General features: G+C 42.6%; 3 protein-coding genes across 3 annotated transcripts; 2 read left to right on the top strand and 1 right to left on the bottom strand.

Annotated features, from left to right (window-relative positions):
- Window positions 1-377: 377 nt before the first annotated feature.
- Window positions 378-5,029, bottom strand: LOC118421758. Its single transcript, XM_035829259.1, has 6 exons — window positions 4,944-5,029; window positions 3,829-3,957; window positions 2,416-3,332; window positions 1,882-2,075; window positions 1,046-1,284; window positions 378-549 (listed from the first exon to the last, which is right to left on the bottom strand). Exons 2-6 carry the CDS (start codon window positions 3,939-3,941, stop codon window positions 378-380), a joined length of 1,635 nt encoding a protein of 544 aa, XP_035685152.1. The 5' UTR covers window positions 3,942-3,957; window positions 4,944-5,029.
- Window positions 5,030-5,351: 322 nt separating this feature from the next.
- On the top strand, window positions 5,352-11,776 carry LOC118420613 (torsin-1A-like). Its single transcript, XM_035827458.1, has 6 exons — window positions 5,352-5,936; window positions 7,006-7,277; window positions 7,979-8,151; window positions 8,386-8,510; window positions 8,987-9,138; window positions 10,469-11,776. Exons 1-6 carry the CDS (start codon window positions 5,486-5,488, stop codon window positions 10,583-10,585), a joined length of 1,290 nt encoding a protein of 429 aa, XP_035683351.1. The 5' UTR covers window positions 5,352-5,485; the 3' UTR covers window positions 10,586-11,776.
- Window positions 11,777-13,767: 1,991 nt separating this feature from the next.
- Window positions 13,768-18,400, top strand: LOC118421757 (solute carrier family 22 member 6-like). The gene is made up of 3 exons (XM_035829258.1): window positions 13,768-14,136; window positions 17,737-17,840; window positions 18,391-18,400. Exons 1-3 carry the CDS (start codon window positions 13,768-13,770, stop codon window positions 18,398-18,400), a joined length of 483 nt encoding a protein of 160 aa, XP_035685151.1.
- Window positions 18,401-18,763: the final 363 nt, after the last annotated feature.

Below are 18,763 nucleotides of genomic sequence, written 5' to 3'. Positions count from 1 at the left end.
GATGCACAAAAGTTTTGTATAGTAGTCAATGTCTAATTGCATAATATGTAACCACAACACTACAGCATTCAATTATGAGTTGTAAAATATGATGACCACATCATCATCCTGTATTCTAGTTCTGTAGAATTGATTTGTTTCTAAATCTAGTACCTGCGGATCAGGCACTTCCTAATCATATACAGCACACTTCTATCAATGATAACAATATCATAAGATTTAAGGGCAGACGTATGTCTTCCAGTAGTTCTTCGTGTTCTCAGTGACAAAGTCATCTCACGTTTGTCATATTGGCTTTATTGCAGGCTTATTACAGATTCATACTACCGCTAGTCTGGCGAATTTCGCCGTCTTGCTACATGGAACAAACACGAGTTTTAGACATCTACATCAAAGCGATCTTCCTGTCGGACTAGAACGATCATGGTGGCGACCCGGCTGATCAGGGGATCCCGCTTCTCCCCGCCCAGTTCTGCCCACGCCTCCCGCAGGTGTTCCCGCACCACCCTGTCCTGCTGGGCGCCGGTCAGGCCTGGGTCTACGGACTCCCTGCAATATAAACACAACAGTTTGGATTAGAAACGCTAGGTGGCGCCTTAGGTACGTAACGTGGCAGAAAGTAGTGGTAATCGTCATATCATGGATGGGCGTGCAAAGATGAAACATCAGCGACACAAGTAATATACTAGTAGCTAGCTACCTGCAGGAAAATTAGACAGGCAATGATGTGGTCTTGCTGTAAAGATGATTTACCCCTCAAACTACAAACCAGATAGAAATGTTACAATGTAACTCTAGTCGTGAGCCATCGTTTCCTGCCAGTCTACAACATTGGAGCAGAGCGAAACAGACATTGAAATTCAAATTCTCCAGGTATCGTATTACACCATTTCCACCTCACATATTAGGCTTCCCAAGTCCGGACACACACCATGACAAACAAACGAACGCACCAACTGATTACAATACCTACGTTCTCACTACGATGGTGAGCTGCATGACCTATATATGTATTTGTGTGTCATGTTTGTTGCTGAATGCTTACCTTAATTGTAGTGTCATGAAGTAAGCCACGTCTTTATACTGCGCGTTGTCGTGGTCGCAGTAGGAGTGGAGCATCATGGCGGAGAGGGGCGGGAGGGTGTCCAGCTCCGTCAGGACGGCGGCCCGTCTGCCCCCGCGGAACGCAGAGTCCAGGGCCCGGTCCAGGTGGAGCTTGCCCCGGGCTGGGTCCACCCGGCTGTACTGGCGACTGTTTATCACGAGGGGTTCCTCGGAGTAGATCTAAGGAGAAATGGGATAAAATGTTATAGAAGAACCACTACTTCCGTGTAGACATAACACTAGCTCTCATAATTCCTTCGAGTGCCATAATACCACAACATAAAAAACAACTGTCACAGCATTGTCAGAGAGGCCTTATCAAGATTGTCTTGAACACCTAAAGATCTGAACATCTCTGAAGTGTATATAAATTTGTACCTCAGGATTACTGACGCTACATTGGTAAATCCCTTTAGAAAACATCGTATTCATCTAGTTTTGTCATGTGCTGCTACCATGGCTCTCGGTGGAATTATGAGAGTACGAGTGGATGTTACTTGGATCATCATGAGAAATGCAGATCTTAACCAACTAGAGTACTTCTAATGGCGCACCTGCGATGTTAATAACGATCATGTAAGTTCATACTTGCATTTGTCTAATGCTGCCTACAATGCGTTTGACTAGCTCTAGTTCGCTCCAGGTTTAATACCTGCTTGTCATAAAAGTTTGCTGAGCTAGGAGCTAGAGGCCGATTGCTGAAACAGTTAAGTAAATATTTAAAAGGCTAAAAGGTACGAGCGCCACCTATCGGATGTAAGGTAGAACTGTACTTACCCTGGCCAAGCTCTCCGCCAGTTGATTGACAGTTCTGTTGGAGCCTGGCAGCCCGGCCAGGATGAGCATGGCGGGCTGACGGGGATCCCTGTCCTGCAGGTGGCTGCTGATGACGAAGTCTGAGACCTGCCATAGCCGTGCTGACTGGGACGGGAAGGTTTTCTTCAACACGCTGATGGAGGCTTCGTGGTCTCCTAATAATGATAGGAAAAAGTTTTTGTTGTTGTTTGGTCTTAACCAGAAAAGCACATTTTGATAGACTAACACAAGACTTACTTGCTTGAATCGAGACCGGATGGACTCGACTTGAGCAAGTAAGCAACACAATAAAATGGTAAACTGCGAGCAAAAGCATAGGCCTTGATAATTTTCCGTACTATCGAGATATCTGTCAACTTACATCTGTCAGAGAAAATAGCTACGATTAGAATCTTTGCTTAAACGATTACCAGTGCCTAAACACAAGATGATAAGCAGAGATGTACTGTAACAATACTATAACAAACAAAAAAACCCTGAAAAGGCCGGCCTTACCAGTTATTATAGCTGGAGGTTGTGCCAGTCGGGTCTCTCTCGTCACGTCCACTGCAGTCACCTCACCACAGCCCGACAGTCCGTTCATCCCTGGTCCCTCTCCTGTTGATATGATGACGGCGTTTTTGCTCCTGGCTGTGCGGCACCCCTCCACGATCACATCCAACACGTCAGGTGGGAGCTTGTCTGCTTCGCGCAGGATCATCACCTCATCAGGACGCTCTGACCACACCTTTATGACGTCATTGATGACGTGGTTTCGGTGTTCAGTACCTAAGCTTTTAAACTGAAGAGGACCTATGCTGATGGAAGGTTTGGACAGGGCCCACGGGATGGATTCTGCCATTGCTCTGGCGCTTGGACTCGGACCTGCGATAGCCAGAAGGGAGCTTCCTTCCTGATTAACGACGGGAATAAGTTTGGGTTTGAGGGTATCGAAAACGTCTGCTTTCTGTTCAGAGAATTTTTGAGTCAGGTGGGAAAATCGGGTTTCAAAGATTGTCATTGGAGAAGGAGTTGGGACTGGGATTTGAATTGGGGTTGGATCGATAGTTGGAATTGGACTAGTTGGAATTGGACTTTTTGGCTTTGTAATTGGGGGCCCAAACCTATCTAAATATGCATACATCAGGTAAGCAAACAGGAGAGCCAAAAGAGCACCGATCACAGGCACCGTTTGGCGTTCCGAAACACTTGACTCTGGGACAGTAGATCGCCTGCTATCCTCCTGTGCATTTGTGGTTCCGTTTGCCTTAGCTATAAGCAGATGTGCGAGCACGCGGAGCCTGTGCCCCTCCAGTGGCGGCCCTCCCTGCCTCAGCTCCTGCAGCCGTTCCGTGCTGTAGCCGGTCAGCAGCTCGATCCGTCTGCTGATCTCCCGGTCCGACATCCTCTCCAGGGGCACACTTGTCTGAAACCTGCTGAAACAGCATTGGTCATAAAAGAGGAGGGGGGGGGGGGGGGGGGGGGGGGGGGGGAAGGGAAGAGAAAGATGTAGAAGGGATCCGAAGCACAAAGGTTAGGAAGAGTTTAGGCAGGAACACATTTGTGACCATACACAGTTGGTACTCCAACCCCCTCCCTCTAGCCCCATGTACACAAACACTCCACAGCGCTGAACTTTGTATTAAGGAACAAATGTCAGTGATCTTTCATCATGCACATTTTTGCTTTTCCCGTCGGATTCTTTGGTCACCCTGTATAGTTTACGGGGTGTTTTTCTGCACTTTATAAAGGAGCCTTTTGGACTTCCTGCGTCCCCCGGGCTGTTTTGGGGCTCGTGCTGGCCCCTGGTTGATTTAAAAAATCAGACTTAAATCAGTAATTCAATTGAGACCCGATTTCAATTGTTGCCATTCGATAGGCCACACCCCTATGGGCCCTGATGCAATTGTGACTATTAAAAGGCATTACCTGTTGCATGGGACGGGCGCAGGTTCGTCAACGAGTAACAACTCAGAAATGATGTCTTTCCCCCTCAGACTCGTACCTTCCCGCAACACCTCACCACCCCTCCGTCCCTCCATTGATCCTGCTAGAAATCTGTCAAGACAAGAACGAAACCAGAAAGTAGTGATGTTGATTAGACGCTCAGTCAACTAAGGTTAGTTTTTTAAGTTGGGAGCGGTCTATCCGCCATGCGACAACTATATCCCAACCATTTCCCAATGATTTCCCGACCAGTAAATGACTTACGACCCAGCACCAAATGCTTTCTAACCTTCACCAACCACCTCGACCGTTTCTGACTGAATCGACACAGGGTCTATTTAGGTTTCTAGAGTCTTTGTTACATGTGCTGGCTTGATTCTTTGTCGCTCCTATTTTCGTTTAAGCTGTGGCGAAAGTACAACAGGAAATGTGCTCCCAATCATGTGCCACTATGAGTGAGTTTCATTGCCCAATCTTGTCGGTGTTACTCCCGGTTTATCTGCAAGACTTCATATCATCTCGAATCGCCAAAGAAAAGTCTTGCTGAATGAAACCAATCATTCATTCATTCATATACACACACCGATACTGTTTCTATGTTAGTAACGTTTACATATGGACAATGTGACTGAAGCGTTCTGTTTACATCACACTAGGATCAAGGTTCACCATGGTGAACACTATAGATTTAAGACGTATATATTGAAAGCACAAGGAAGAATTAAAACCTTATCCTCCAAGCCGTTACTTGAACGTCCTAGTCACATTTTCCTAAAAGACTTACCTCCTTCAATATGATCGGGAATTTTCGGTAATGGGTTCCATATTCACCTTTTCATATGCGCAATGGAAACTCCCAAGATGAACCGAGTCAACAACTCAGCACCCAACGGTCAATGCCTTTTCTGAACCCAGACGTCAGAACGCTTAGGCAGGAATATGACAGTTTCTGCACATTCAAAAGAAGGATATGCATGGAAGCCTTCTTTTGTAATTGATCCACCCTTGCCTTTGTCAACAGACCCCGAAGTACCAAAGGCAAGGATGACTAGGCTGACCCATAGAAATTTTAACTCAAAAAGAGGAACAAGACTTACCTAAGTTACCAGGAAATCCTTGCGTATCCGCCGTGAATGTGTCTGACTTGAGCAGAGCCAGAAACTTGCAGTCTAAAGAACGATAAATGTAATATAAATTATTGCACGTAAATATAGATCTGTCTAGGAGGTTCAAATACCGAGCGTCTGAAGGCTGAGACAGAGGTTCTCAGTATGCCCTGTTTGCTTTAGAAGGCATTCAGTTGAATCAAATATAGACCAATTTATCATAAACTCGTCACATGTTCAGATGACAAATCCATAGAAACTCAAAAAGAGGAACCTGCGTGTGTGTCTCTGATAGGACTGTGGCCATGTATGTTTTACATGATTGTGGATGACGTATCATGGCAACCTGCAATGTTGGCAACAAAACAACTTTATCACCGTAACACACGACCAGAATGAGTCATCGAAATTGCAAAAGAGAAACTAGCGTGCATTCATGTGATTCGACAGTGGTCACCTGTGCTTGTACGTTGTAATCATGCCAGACAGGCGTCGCTTTGGTCAGCACACCTGACGAAAGTCTCCAAACGACGATGGCACAAATCTTACACCCGGGAGCGTCACTTGGCCCAGGCAAAAACTTCCTCCCGGCGGTTGAACGTGCCAGGCGTGCCGATGAGTTCCCTCTACCGAGGCCGCCGGCTCAGTTTGATGCCCAGAACCCGCTGTCTTCCATGACGATCAATGACATAGAGGGTAGACTTCGGGACCTGTGTCACGGCGCCAATCCACGGCTTCTGCTCGGTCTGGCAGAGCTAAACGACCAAGAGCCTCAATCCTGGATCCGCCTGGCTCACTTCTTGATCCTGAGGGCCAATGAGCTTCACCGTGAGGCCGGTCGCCTCAGGCGGCTGTACACTCTGGCAACGGATCGACCTTTTTTGGCGTTGGCATTTTTCGTGGGTGTTTTTGCCGTCTTGGTGGTGGCGTCTATCACAGTTCCAGACGACTACTGCGGCGGACACTTCAAACCGGACATCCAGCGTGAGTACCACGCATCTTTGTCCCCACCTAACTAGTATTGAGAAACAGACTTTTAAATGATGTGAAAGAATAGAATCTGACTGCGCCCAGACGTCCTTTGTGTTTTCTGTCACATCGTTTGTCCACACATCGTTAGCTGCTATAGTATATCCTATAATTAATGATTGATGACTGTATGAGTGATAATCAATGTGTCGAATGCACGCCCTTTGCACTCCTCGTAAACAATGAAACATCAATCAGATTGTCAACTTTGCCCAGACAGAAAGGACGAACCATGAATGTGCTCTCGGATTAGTGCCTGCTCCCCCAAATGCCACAGCGTTGGTCAGCGACGAAGTCTAAATAGCACAATTCTTGTGCAGGTGCGCGTGTACGGTCCGTTACCCATATGTGGCTTGACTATGATCTATAGATATGACTGTGCAAACCCCGCGTACGTAATAGTGCACGGGATTTCAAGGGTCCATGTTCACGTTAAAATGTCCAGGTGCCATGCCCCATGGAGCAAACGGCTTGTGAGTGTGGGTGTGCGTGTTTACGTTCAAATATCTCAGTCAGCTGCTGAAGACATTATATAGTGGCATCACCGAAGAGTGAGAATTGATGCACTTGTGCTTTTGGTGGAATTTATAAATCGATAGCAACAATATTTGTCCCTAAAACGTAGATTTCCAACATTGGTCCATGCATAATCACAGCAATACTCTTGCAATTGTACTCCGTGATTATCTTGTACTAAATGTTTTGTACGTTAGCATTCTAGAAGTTGCCACAACATTTACCACCTAGAAAACCAACCATACATGTATGTCGCGCGTTGTGGATACGGGGCATAGAGCAGATTTGTCTACAAAGATAAAGCCTGCCCCTAAGCGTAACGTCTGTGGCAAGCTAATGTTGGTGTAACCTTTAGGTCATGTATACAAGGTTATCTTTAGTGTATTCTGATTAACACAGACAAATTGCATCTATTCCCCAAGTACAAAAAAACGGATTCTGAAGCTAGATGTACAACTCTACCAATGGCCATGTAATAAATCGCGCGATATTCAAATGTTTATGATAGGTTTGGACAAGACCATAAAGCGGCACCTTCACGGCCAGCCACTAGTCCACGACATAGTGGTTCGCTACGTCACGGACCATGTCGACACCAAGTCCCCGGAACGAGCCCTGGTGATGTCCTTCCACGGCCCGCCCGGGGTGGGGAAGAGCTACGTGGGAGGGATGATCGCCGAGAGTCTCTTCTTAGACGGACTTAACTCCCCGTGTGTCCGACTGTCCATCGCCACAAAACACTATCCTCACCACGATTCTGACATCATAAAGGGATACAAGGTATCTACGTACATCTACTATTCCATAGGCTGTGCAAATTTGCAAGTGCTAGGAAAATAACAATCACTTGTTAGAACTATTTTAGTACTGTTGAAGATTGACTACAACTTAAAATTTTGCAATCAAGTTTGATATCGCACTTAAGTGGCAAAGGTACAACTGATGCCGAATTCTTCACTTGCAGCTTTTGGTGAGGGCATTTTTACTCGTGTGTACAATATTCTTAGTTCTTGACGAGAAAGTACAAGCATCAACACAAGCCTACAATTAACGTTATGTAAATAACTGCACACGCTATCTGCAAACCTACAGTCATTACGATCCCTTAACCCCTTCTTGAATTACTCCTTGTCAAAATCATATCTGACACAGGAATGGCCTTCACCGCCCATGGGAAACCACTAGGAGGCCAAAACGTACATTATCATCCTTTTAAACAGCTACCTACCACTGAACAGAAGCAAGTCCAGAACAAAAAACTATTAAAACCGTAAGTTCCCTACAGTACCATAACACGCCACAAGAGCGCCCTACCAAACCCTAATTCCTACCATTTCTTTGTCATATCAGAACAATCTATCTATGCGTTCTGTAGTTATCTTGCTGACAGACATCGCTCTGACAAACAGACGGCAGTCAATATAAACCCCCCATCTCACGGAGGCAATAAGTGTTAACGTTGATTCTGTTGTCATCCACAGGACAAGTTGCACCGACTCATTCCCGAGGCGATCCGGAGTTGTCCCCGAACTCTCTTCATCTTCGACGAGACCGACAAGATGCCAGAGGGTCTCATCGACGCCATCAAACCCTACGTGCAAGGGGATCCAGTGGACGGACAGAACTTCAACAAGGCGATGTTCCTATTTCTGAGGTATCTAGAGTGATTTGTTTGGCGATTTGTCATAGAGGCTGTCACGATGTTTGTTACAGATCAGTTACAGTCTTGCGAAAGTTTCAGCTAAAAATATAAGTTCTCTGCAGTGTGTACTATTAATGATGATAATAGTATTTAGTTTTGTACTCATACATACACACTATGAAATAGTGCTTTTGTCTTAAATTAATGCGTTACATGTATTTGTAAGAAATTGATTCCATTTTCTAGTAACACTGCGGCCGGGACAATCACTGACAAATTCATGGAACTTCGCAAGGGTGGAACGGACAGGAAGAACTTCAGGATCAAACAGTTTGAGAACATCGTCAAGCAGAGTGCGGACACGGCTGACGGTAAGTGAACTGTATTGTATTGTACTAACTTTTTCGTTCATACAACTTTCATTGCCATTTTGAAGCATTCATGTTATAAGTGGTTTATTAAGAACGTAACTTCCAAAATATCTAACCATAGCAGCCAGTCGACTGAATTGGTGTCAGACTTTACAACATCATACTAGTGGATAAAATATGATTATGAATATCAAACAATTAAGTACTACAAGTACGGTGTAATTTATAAAAAAACTAGCAACTTGACAGAGCCATTCTTCCATTATTACTTATGCAGTTACAGTGTGCTGTGCTCTGAATAACTATTTACCAGTAGGATGCATCGGTCAAACTACGTGAGGCATCTCAGTGCCAAATGGGCTTTTGTAAACAAACGTTGCTTTTCAGTCACGTTTAAATAGAACATAACATCGAGCACCAGCTACTTTTCTAAAGATGATGTTGTGTTCTGACTCTTTTCTTCATATAATCCACAGGAACAGATAAGAAGATGGGCATGTGGCACGCGGCTCTGTTGAAGCACAGTCTGGTACATGTAGTACCGTTCCTCCCTCTGGAGCTGAAGGAGGTGGAAATGTGCATCCGTGACGTCATGTTGGACCTGGGGAGGGAGGCTGAACTCACCAAGGTAGGTAAAGCTATTAGGGTACAGGTCAGGATGATAAAGTTCTAGTAGTTCTAAGTAATAATCTTGTAGCAGTGATCGTGTTATCTCACTACATCATCATCATCATTAATCATCCTCTATGAGGTGCAGCAAGTTAAGTTTGACTTCCAGAACAGTCTGTCTTTCATCGCTGTGTCTCAGGCCCTCTAGACCAGTTTCTGACTTAATAAGTTTCTTCAAAGTTAGTCTTGGGCGACCAACACGTTTCTTGCAGAAATCAGGTGTCCAGAACAAGGTTTTTTTCGGCAGGCTCTATACTACGAGCCACATGGTCGGCAAGGAGTAGTCGGCGTTGTTTAACAACAGATGTAACATTTGGTAATGACCCATATAGCTGACTATTTGTAATGTGTTTCCACCATGGTGTATCATACACTACCCTTAACATTCTTGTATAAGTACCATCAAGTTTTCTGGAGCGTGACGTGTTCAATATGATACCCATAATTCTGAACCATACAACAGAATAGCTTCAATACATGCTTTAAACAAATTTGTCTTGGTTTGTTTTCTAATGGGAGCTTTCCAAATTTTACGTAGAGAGTGAAGGGCACTCCATGCATGAGCGATCCTCCTAGGGTAACCTCCAAGGTATTTAAATTCAGAAACGCATTCGATTTCTGAGCCGAGAGATTTCTGAGTTTCACTACATGCAACTACAAAGTGCTAGTATGTACAGGTTCGACTTCTTCTTTCTTCTTGAAACAGTTGTTACGATACATAATGGAAGGCAACTTTTTGGACAAAGTTTTTTTTTTTTTTATTCGCACGCTCGCATCAGTTTTTGGGTTTCTAGAGGATGACATCTACATCAAATCAACATGGCTAAATGGAAATCATAACTTTGTCCACCATCTACACGTACACGAGATCTGACAGTCACCAAGTCGTCAATTATTTTCTGCTCTGCCCTTGCAACAGCAACAATAATACGGCAAAAAGTAGTTACTCAAGCATTTGGATATGACCATCTTGATGGTGGATACCATCTGAAACGTCTGACCGTTTCCAAAATCATATCAAGTTGCTTGAGTAGTAACTGCTTTTGGGCGTATTTTATCACCTGGATGTCTTTCATCGAAGAACCAGTAAAATTGTTATGCACAATGAGCCATTGAGTTATCATCGTGCACCATTGTCTGTTAACAAAATTTCACAGGGTGTTTTGAGGACTTAAACAACATGGTACATTTCGTGGTTAGTCCTGACCGTCAGTGAACTATGTATAACTCTATCATTTGATATTATCAATGGCGACATTATGCTTGACTCTTTGTATTGTTTATCACAGGAAATGTGGGACAAAATTTCGGACGAGATTTCCTTCCTGGAGAAGGACGGAGTAAAATATTCCGAGAACGGCTGTAGGGATGTCCGCAGCAAGACACTCCTGCACTTGGGAAATTAGAAACGATAATACTTGTTTACTTTCTGACACATGCCTTTGTTGATGTCGTTACCAAGTAATGCTGCAGTATGAGCAATATTTGATAGGGGCATTACCGTTGAAATGTCTTGGAAAGGGGCCACCCATTTTACAATGCAAGGGAGGGATTATTCATTGTAAGAATTAAGGATGTGTGAAGGAAGGGCCAAAATGTACTCAACACCCTGACGCCCATCTAGAGATCATGATTCTCCCCGCGGCTTCAGGTAAACAGAGGGGATGGTACATTTCTAGGTTCAACCCAGAACTGAAATTACAATCACAAATGAAGTTTACTTCCTGTCATGCCCCCCGAAATCTGTAGATGAAGATCTTGTTAATGACCTTTTTACAGAATACATATATAAAGTTTACAATTTAATAGCCATAAAGTATATAACATACGTGTAATTCAGTTTACCAAGTGTGAGGTATAATATCATCTATATTGCTGGGCCAAGTTTAATTTTTTCAGGTCTGTTTTGTTTCTTTGAGTTTTGTAAAGGACACGTTTAGAAATGGATGGTTTTTAGAATGCGTTGTGGCTGACTTTTGATTGATGTTTTGCTTTTTGTCCTTTGCATAGGTCCTACACAAATGTATATGACTGTTAGTAAATAGCCTTTGTTCTCACTTACCCTTTATATTTCGTTAGCAACAAGTGTGTTCGAGAGCTTTAGAATATAGTATCTAGATCTATGTATGCTGACATTGTCCATTTTTTGGTGTAGAAGGTTGCTTGCAACTCTTTTTCCTTCTTACATCCATGTCATGTGCCAGTTTCATACTTATGAATGTTTGATACAGCTGTTCTAAACAGAAGACAACAAGGCACTATGGTGTCTATGTGGCGTATTGTAAGCAAAGGTAGCCAATATGATCAACTTACATTGAGTTATATTTCTATCAGCGCAAGAAATTTTCCTCAGTTCGGAAATGTTGCTTTTACAGTGTCAGACATTGAAAGGCACTTTATCCAAGAAAAATGGAATCAAAAGACTTTTTTCATTTGGGTAGTTGTAACCTGTTTCTGTAATAAAGGTTTAAAAATGTCAAGTACAATCTGACCAACACATAGTACACTTTGTATTCCTCGAATGTATCAAGAACAGTTTTAAACCAGGTGTTGTTTGGTTTTTATTTCTTTCTTCTAACACGCTCAACCTTAAATGAAACTAGAGTTCCACGAACACATCTCTTCGCCAAATAATCATGCCTTTGTTCAAGACTATTAGGTCTCATTCATGTATTACTAAGGAGCACCTACCCCCAAAACAAACGACTGCATGCACGTGTGTTTGTAGAAGTTGAAAATTCCATTTATCCATCCCATCTAACCTCGGGTATCGTTGTCTACAAGCACACATACATTCTACTGTCGTGCCATGGGAAAATGGCAGGCAATCCATTTTCGAACTTGACCTTTCTTTCCACAAAAGATACTTCTCAAGTCCAAACCCCCACAAGTTATGTTGGTGACATGCATACAGACCCACACCATACTATCCATAGGCACCATGACACAACTGAAAATACAACCATGTCTTGGGTGTTTACTTACCTTCATTTTCTAAGGCTGTTTATTTTCGAAACATACAAGCTAGCTAGTGTATTAATTATGCAAATAAGCACATTATCAACATAATTAGCATTTCAATATATAGATCATCACTCAAGGTATTTACATACCAAATATGATCAAATATCTTCACGATCCGTCGACCCTTTCCTGAGTTATTCGATACCCCCATCTATCCACACCCGAAAAATGGATGATTCCTCTTTCCCACCCCCAAACGTTTGTGAAATGTGTAGACCTGACATAAAACGAATGGTCTATCTCCGCCATGCTCTAAATACACATGAAATGGCTGGTCCATCCCCTCCTAGCACCTCAAGTGAAACGAATGGTCCCTCCCCCATACCCTAAAGTTTGTGAAATGGATGGCCCTTGCCAGGACCTTCCTTACAATGATAGACTTCGTTGAGTTTGATTGCCGCTAAAAGATATTTAAATCAAAATCATGCCAATAAGTGGCATATAAAGCCTTTGGCGCAGGGAGAAGAATCATTTTGAAAATAATGACTGTCTAGAAATTATTCGTCACTCCTTATGTTCTGTGTGCGTTGGCATAGTTGTTGATGAGTGTTAGGGCAATTGAAACTATTAGAAGCTAGGAGAAGAGGACAGTGTAAAATATGGAACAAATCTGATTAACGTAGATTTGTGACTACACAATATTTCAGATTAATGGTGCATATGCTGCCGTCTGTTTATCTGATTTGTTCATCATTGCACTAGCTCCCGATTTCAGTGACGCCGACTGTAAACATTCTGCAATATGTACACTTCTTAATCTAACATAATTTTTAGCATATATTGGCCGTCTTTTCTATAGACATTAATCCCACTACATAGTTGCAATGAGATTAAAATGATTAAACTTCTTGTTAGGGGGAAACATGATCAAATTGTTTGAGATACTAGCATGTTTTCTTATTGTACAAGGAAGAATGTAGATGAAACAGTAGCATGGGGATCTTTTTTTAGTATGTCTGGTGTGTAACTACAGAAGTTTCCTTTCTTGAAAAGTTCTAAACATTTTAATTAGAAAAAAAAAATTCCCAGGTTCTAACTTCTAGTGGAGCTAACCTGGAACATAAGATAAAAGTAAGTATAATGTCCCTACTACATGTTAACAGTGAACTCAATCTCTGGAAAAGGCAGTTTGATATGGAAGCTGGGCTGATCTTATTAACACGTAATCTTGCGGATAAGTGTCGTCAGCAATTGGTCAAACGTTTATAACGCCCACCGTCTCTGTTCAGTGATGGCTGGAGTGCCCTGATGGCCTCTCTTATGCCTCTTACAAAGTAGTCCTGTTCAATGTCCAGTATTCTGGGACTTTGTCCATAGAGACGGTATGGCCTGGTGATTCAATGTTGATTTGGTTGCTGTGTTGCTAGGAGATTCTCAGAACCAACACCCACATTGCTATGGGTCTTTAACGTGACTTAACTGATTGAGTCTCGATCTGCTCGTGAACATCCGATAACACCTGGATATATCTGAAGTGTCTAGACATCGAGGTTTACTGATGTTTCAGTAGCAGATATTTAAATTGCCTTGATATACTAGTTGGCATCATAGTTGTCATTATATCATGGAGTACGAAGATGTACTGCGACAGTACCTCGGTGAGTTCGGCAGGTACCAGAAACTGGCAGCTTTGCTCATCGTCCTGGTCGGTCCGTCTGTCGGGGCAACCATGTTCGCCCAGGCTTTCCTAGCGGCCACACCGGCGCACCACTGCCGCCTCTACCCGAACGACTCCTCGGCGATGTACGGCCACCCTTCCGAGAGGCTCAACTTGAGCGTTCCCATGGAAAACGTGGACGGCATGTGGAGGTACAGCTCTTGTCTGATGTACAATGGAACTGGTGGAACATCCGAGGGGAGTAACCAAACAGTGAGATGTAGCGACGGTTGGGAGTACGAACAGAGCGTGTATCGCAGCACTGTTGTGACAGACGTAAGTACGATGTTACCCCACCTCAAGGATGAATTGGCGAGGCAAAGATACTAGCTAATAGGGTGATTCGGAAAGTAACGCAAGTGGTTTCAGACTCATGTTTTTAATCGAATGAGTTGAAATTAGGTACAAAGGTAGAGCCGCATGTCATATTGAGATTGAAATATTTAAATTTGTAGTTCATTATTTTGCGATTGACTGAGCTGATTTCATTATGACCACAGCCTTGGAATCCCGTCAGAAGAAAAGTGAAGTCCAATTAACGAAATTATGTGCGCTAGTCGATATATATATGACCGTACACACGCTGCTACTGTTTTGCGGACTGCAGGTACATGTAACTGGTAAGTAAAGGACTGGAGTAGGCTTGAGCCGCTACAGTACAAGTATTACAGTTGTGTATATTTATTGTAATAGACTTTGTTGTCGTCTAATTGTAACCTAAAACGCCTGACATTGGCGGCGGCGTGTTATACCACGGGAGCTTATCGCTTGTAGGTCTGCACACCATGACGGTTAGTATCAAAATGAGAGGTTTGCCTTCTGACAGGAAGGTTTAGGACTTGTGTACCAATTCTGAGCCGACCGTTGGCGCGGCGTTCCAAGCGCCGAAGTTTGGAAAGGTACCGACTTCTATAGTGCACTTTTACGTTTAAGAATTTCCTTAACCCATTTTTAGAATTTCCTTTTTTTCCATTATAGTAGACCGAGCCTGCACATGTAATAAGCTGCATTTCTCTATAAGCCACATGCTTATTTTCAACTCTGAAATCCGATTAGTTTTCTTGTTTTCGCTGCTGGTATAGAGTGAGGTGTAAGCGGTCGTCTGAGTCATGAGATTTGTGGTGTGTTGAGAAAAAGTTTCTGTAGCCTACTTTCCCAATAACTAAGGGGAATAAAACTTAGCGCACATCTTGCCTTTAACCCTATTCAGACCGGGGGGGGGGCTTTTGAGGCCCGCGCCAACTTCGATGCCCTATAACGCCAAAACGGCTTACGCTAAAGCCACCAAATTTGGTGAGTTTTCCTAAAATATTGTTGGCAACAATTGTACGAAGTTTGACAAATTTTCGATTTTTTCGTGTTGCCATGGCAACCGTTTGCTGACAGGCAGTTTTGCCAAAAATCACTATTTTTGGTTCTAACAATGTATTTTTCACATTTATTTGCTATATTACTGCTATTTTGTTACATAAATAAAATGTTATATTATTTAGCATATCTTTCATAATTATATATGCATAAATTATGCTAATTTGATGACGTCATCAGCCCAAAATCCAAGATGGCGGACCGTATGGCCAGATCAAGAATAACAAGCTAATTATCCCTTAAAATTTGTAACTACCTGGTATTTTTTCATCAAAAACCATCTAAATGAATGAATTTAGTCTATTTCCATTGCCCTTTGTGATAATTTGTTGCAAAAAAAGTAGTTTTAAAAATTCAAGGTAGTGGATATAATATGGCGGAGCCTAACTCGTATCTTAGATGTGCATGACGTCATTTTATGACGTCATTATGACGTCATCGATGTTGCTATTGGCAATACAAGTCGTAATAAACATTATTATTCTGTTATCTGCACTTGTTGTTACATTTTTGTAGTATAACTTGAAGTTGTCTGAGAATACCCTTTTTTCATGGGTCCGGCCAATATAATCAAATTGATGACGTCATAATTACGTCATTTTACGTCAACGTAACGTCAAACGTCAAATAATCGTCAGATATTATGTCGATATCACGTCCTGAAAATTTGGTGGCCCTATGGCACGTCGTTCAAGAGTTAGAGGACTTAGAAGTGGAGGGCCTCAAAAGCCCCCCCCCCGGTCCAGGGATGACCAAAAAAGCCCGGTCTGAATAGGGTTAAACAACAACTGTGTCAAGTTTTGTTTCCTTTGGTTAATAGAAAGGTAGTCTTTTAACCAACAGCTCACGAATTCGTGTATAAGTCCAACTTGCTCTATATAACAATTTAGTCCGTCCTAGCAGCTGTAAATGAGGAACCTTTTGGAGTTCAGAAATGAAAATTGGCATCCAATCTATAGAAACATTTGTTATCATACAGGGGTATATGGGTAATTTCAATTTTTTGCAATAATTGTCAGTGGGCAGGTGTGACAGCGAGATCGCCGGGGGGACAGCGCCCGGGGGGCGAGATCACTAGGGTTTTCGCCCCCCTTTAGGGTTCCCCCCCCCCCCCCCCCCCAAGAGCAGCTGGCTACTACATATTACAGGTGCGCTACCTGGTACTATACTGCACCTGGGAAGTAACGTATATGGTGTGTTACCTGGTACCTATATGGCACCTTATTACCGTACCGTAAGATGTCATACCTCGAAAGTCGATACTATATTGTTCGGTGCAAACATGACATTGAAATGAAAAAGACAATTTTTGCAGCTGAGGTGGCATAAAAACAGTGCTACTGCGAACGTATAAATCAACACCTTCTATGGTACGAAATACGTCAGCTATATGTTTTCAATTTGTCACAGTGTTTTCTTTCTTGTGCTGGAAACATTTCCAAAGCACTAACAAAAACACACGTGAATAATAGTTTCTTATTATAAACACTATCTACGCGCAAGTTGATATAGCTGTTGCTAAATGCTACACAAACACTGGTAAAGTACCTGTCTTAAGAAACACGGGTAAATGCATCAGTTCCTAAATACTAGAAAAAACAGTCATGTTGGAGGTGAAGATATCCCTTGGCCAGGTGCATATACCAAAATGTGCGTTATTCTAATTAATACCTAATATTTGCATAATTAATAAAGACATTACATAGTTCTTTTGTGGTCACTTCATGGTAGAGACTTCATATTGGAGATATATAGGTTGCTTGAGGACAGGTGAATACAATGAAATACATCTTATGTCAAGACTCAGGTATATGCAATAATGGGAATACAAGGGACCAAACCCTCCTTGTCTGAAACAAGTTCAACTATCTTATTACCATGTAATTACGTTAATATTGATACTATGAATGGAGTTATGTATCAAACTCGTGTACTTATATCATTCTGAAACTGCATTTTGTGATTTATACCAATCAACTTCTAAAATGTCATGTAAACCCGTTTTTTTGGGGGGGGGGGCGAAATCGCTAAAGGGGGGCGAGGTAGGGGGGCGAGATCACTAGCCGGGGAGGGCGAGATCGCTAGTGATTTCGCCCCCGGGGGGGGGGGGCGAGATCGCTAGTGATTTCGCCCCCGGGGGGGCGAGATCACGGGGGGGCGAGATCGCTGTCACACCGGGTCAGATTTACACCAACTGCTTGTCTGACAAGGGTGTAGTCATCTTGAAATCAGCTCAGTCAGTCGTAAAAAAGAACAGCAAGTTTAGATATTTCAATCTCAAGAGGACATATGCCTCTCCCTCTGTGCCAAATTTCAACTCATTCAAATAAAGAATATGAGTCTGTTATTAAACCACTTGCATTAGTTCCTGACTCTCCCTCGTAGTTCAATGTTCTTCCATTCATTGTGAGTACAGGAACGTGATAGGAAAATCCATAGTTACGCTAAAAGTTTTTTTAAAGCAAACTTTTATTCAAGTACATGTAATACATTTGTAATTTCTTCCAGTACGACCTGGTGTGTGAGCGACACTGGTTAAAGGAACTGGGACAGTCCATCTTCATGGTGGGGGTGAGCGCTGGGGGACTCATCTCAGGAACGACATCAGACAGGTACACAGTCGTTACCATAGTTCCCTTTCTTTTGGGAGGAAACTGAAATCCATTGTTTCCAATCGTCATGTTATTTTTTCGTCTTCTGCGGGGGAAGAATAATATACATGGAAAAAGGCTGGAAAACGTGACACGTCTGTTACATATCAACATTATTATACATGTAATAACTTTATTGCACAACAATTGTACAGGTTACAAAGTATGGTATCTACTGGTACATAACTACATACAGTTCTATAAGGCTAATCTGACTAATACTAGAGTGTGTAGTATGGGATCAATATGGGCTTATACATTCATTGGAGGAATTTCTAACGTCTAGACATTCTTTGATGTATTTTCCTATGTATGCCATGTAGGAGTTGTCACATGTCATGATGTACTTATAATTAACTTTGCTCTTCAGGTCCATTTACTATATTGTTATGTAAGGACATCTGCGGCCAATGCCCTGGAACGTTGACTTTGCCATTGTCTACTACAAAGTACCATATATGCCATCAGCACGTATAGACGTTATGAACCACATTTATCTTTAATACTCTAGGATCTTCTAGTAGCAGTTGCGGTATATGAACATGTCTATCGACACAATACAACATTACATGTCAACACAATACAACATTACATCTTTGCTATACGAAAACATGGCCATGAACCGCGTATTACGTAAGATCTTAGAATGTCATTCAACTTTGACAGTGTTCACTGACCGGGATGCATTGGTTGCCCTGGGATATCGGGTACTTTGGTCACAATATCAGTTAGTTAGCTGCCTAGTGTCCGCATTGTATTGGTCCTTTGCAATTCAAAATAAGTAAAAGACTATATGCGGGCCACCCTAGTGCTAGGATCTGCTTTGAAATTATGTAAGGTAGGCTTGGAGCACATCAATCCGATAACACCTGGATATCCGATCA

Source organism: Branchiostoma floridae, chromosome 8, assembly GCF_000003815.2.
Source record: "Branchiostoma floridae strain S238N-H82 chromosome 8, Bfl_VNyyK, whole genome shotgun sequence".
Taxonomy (NCBI): domain Eukaryota; kingdom Metazoa; phylum Chordata; class Leptocardii; order Amphioxiformes; family Branchiostomatidae; genus Branchiostoma; species Branchiostoma floridae.
Note: the sequence above shows the minus strand (reverse complement) of the source record. Positions and strands in the feature narration are given on the sequence as shown.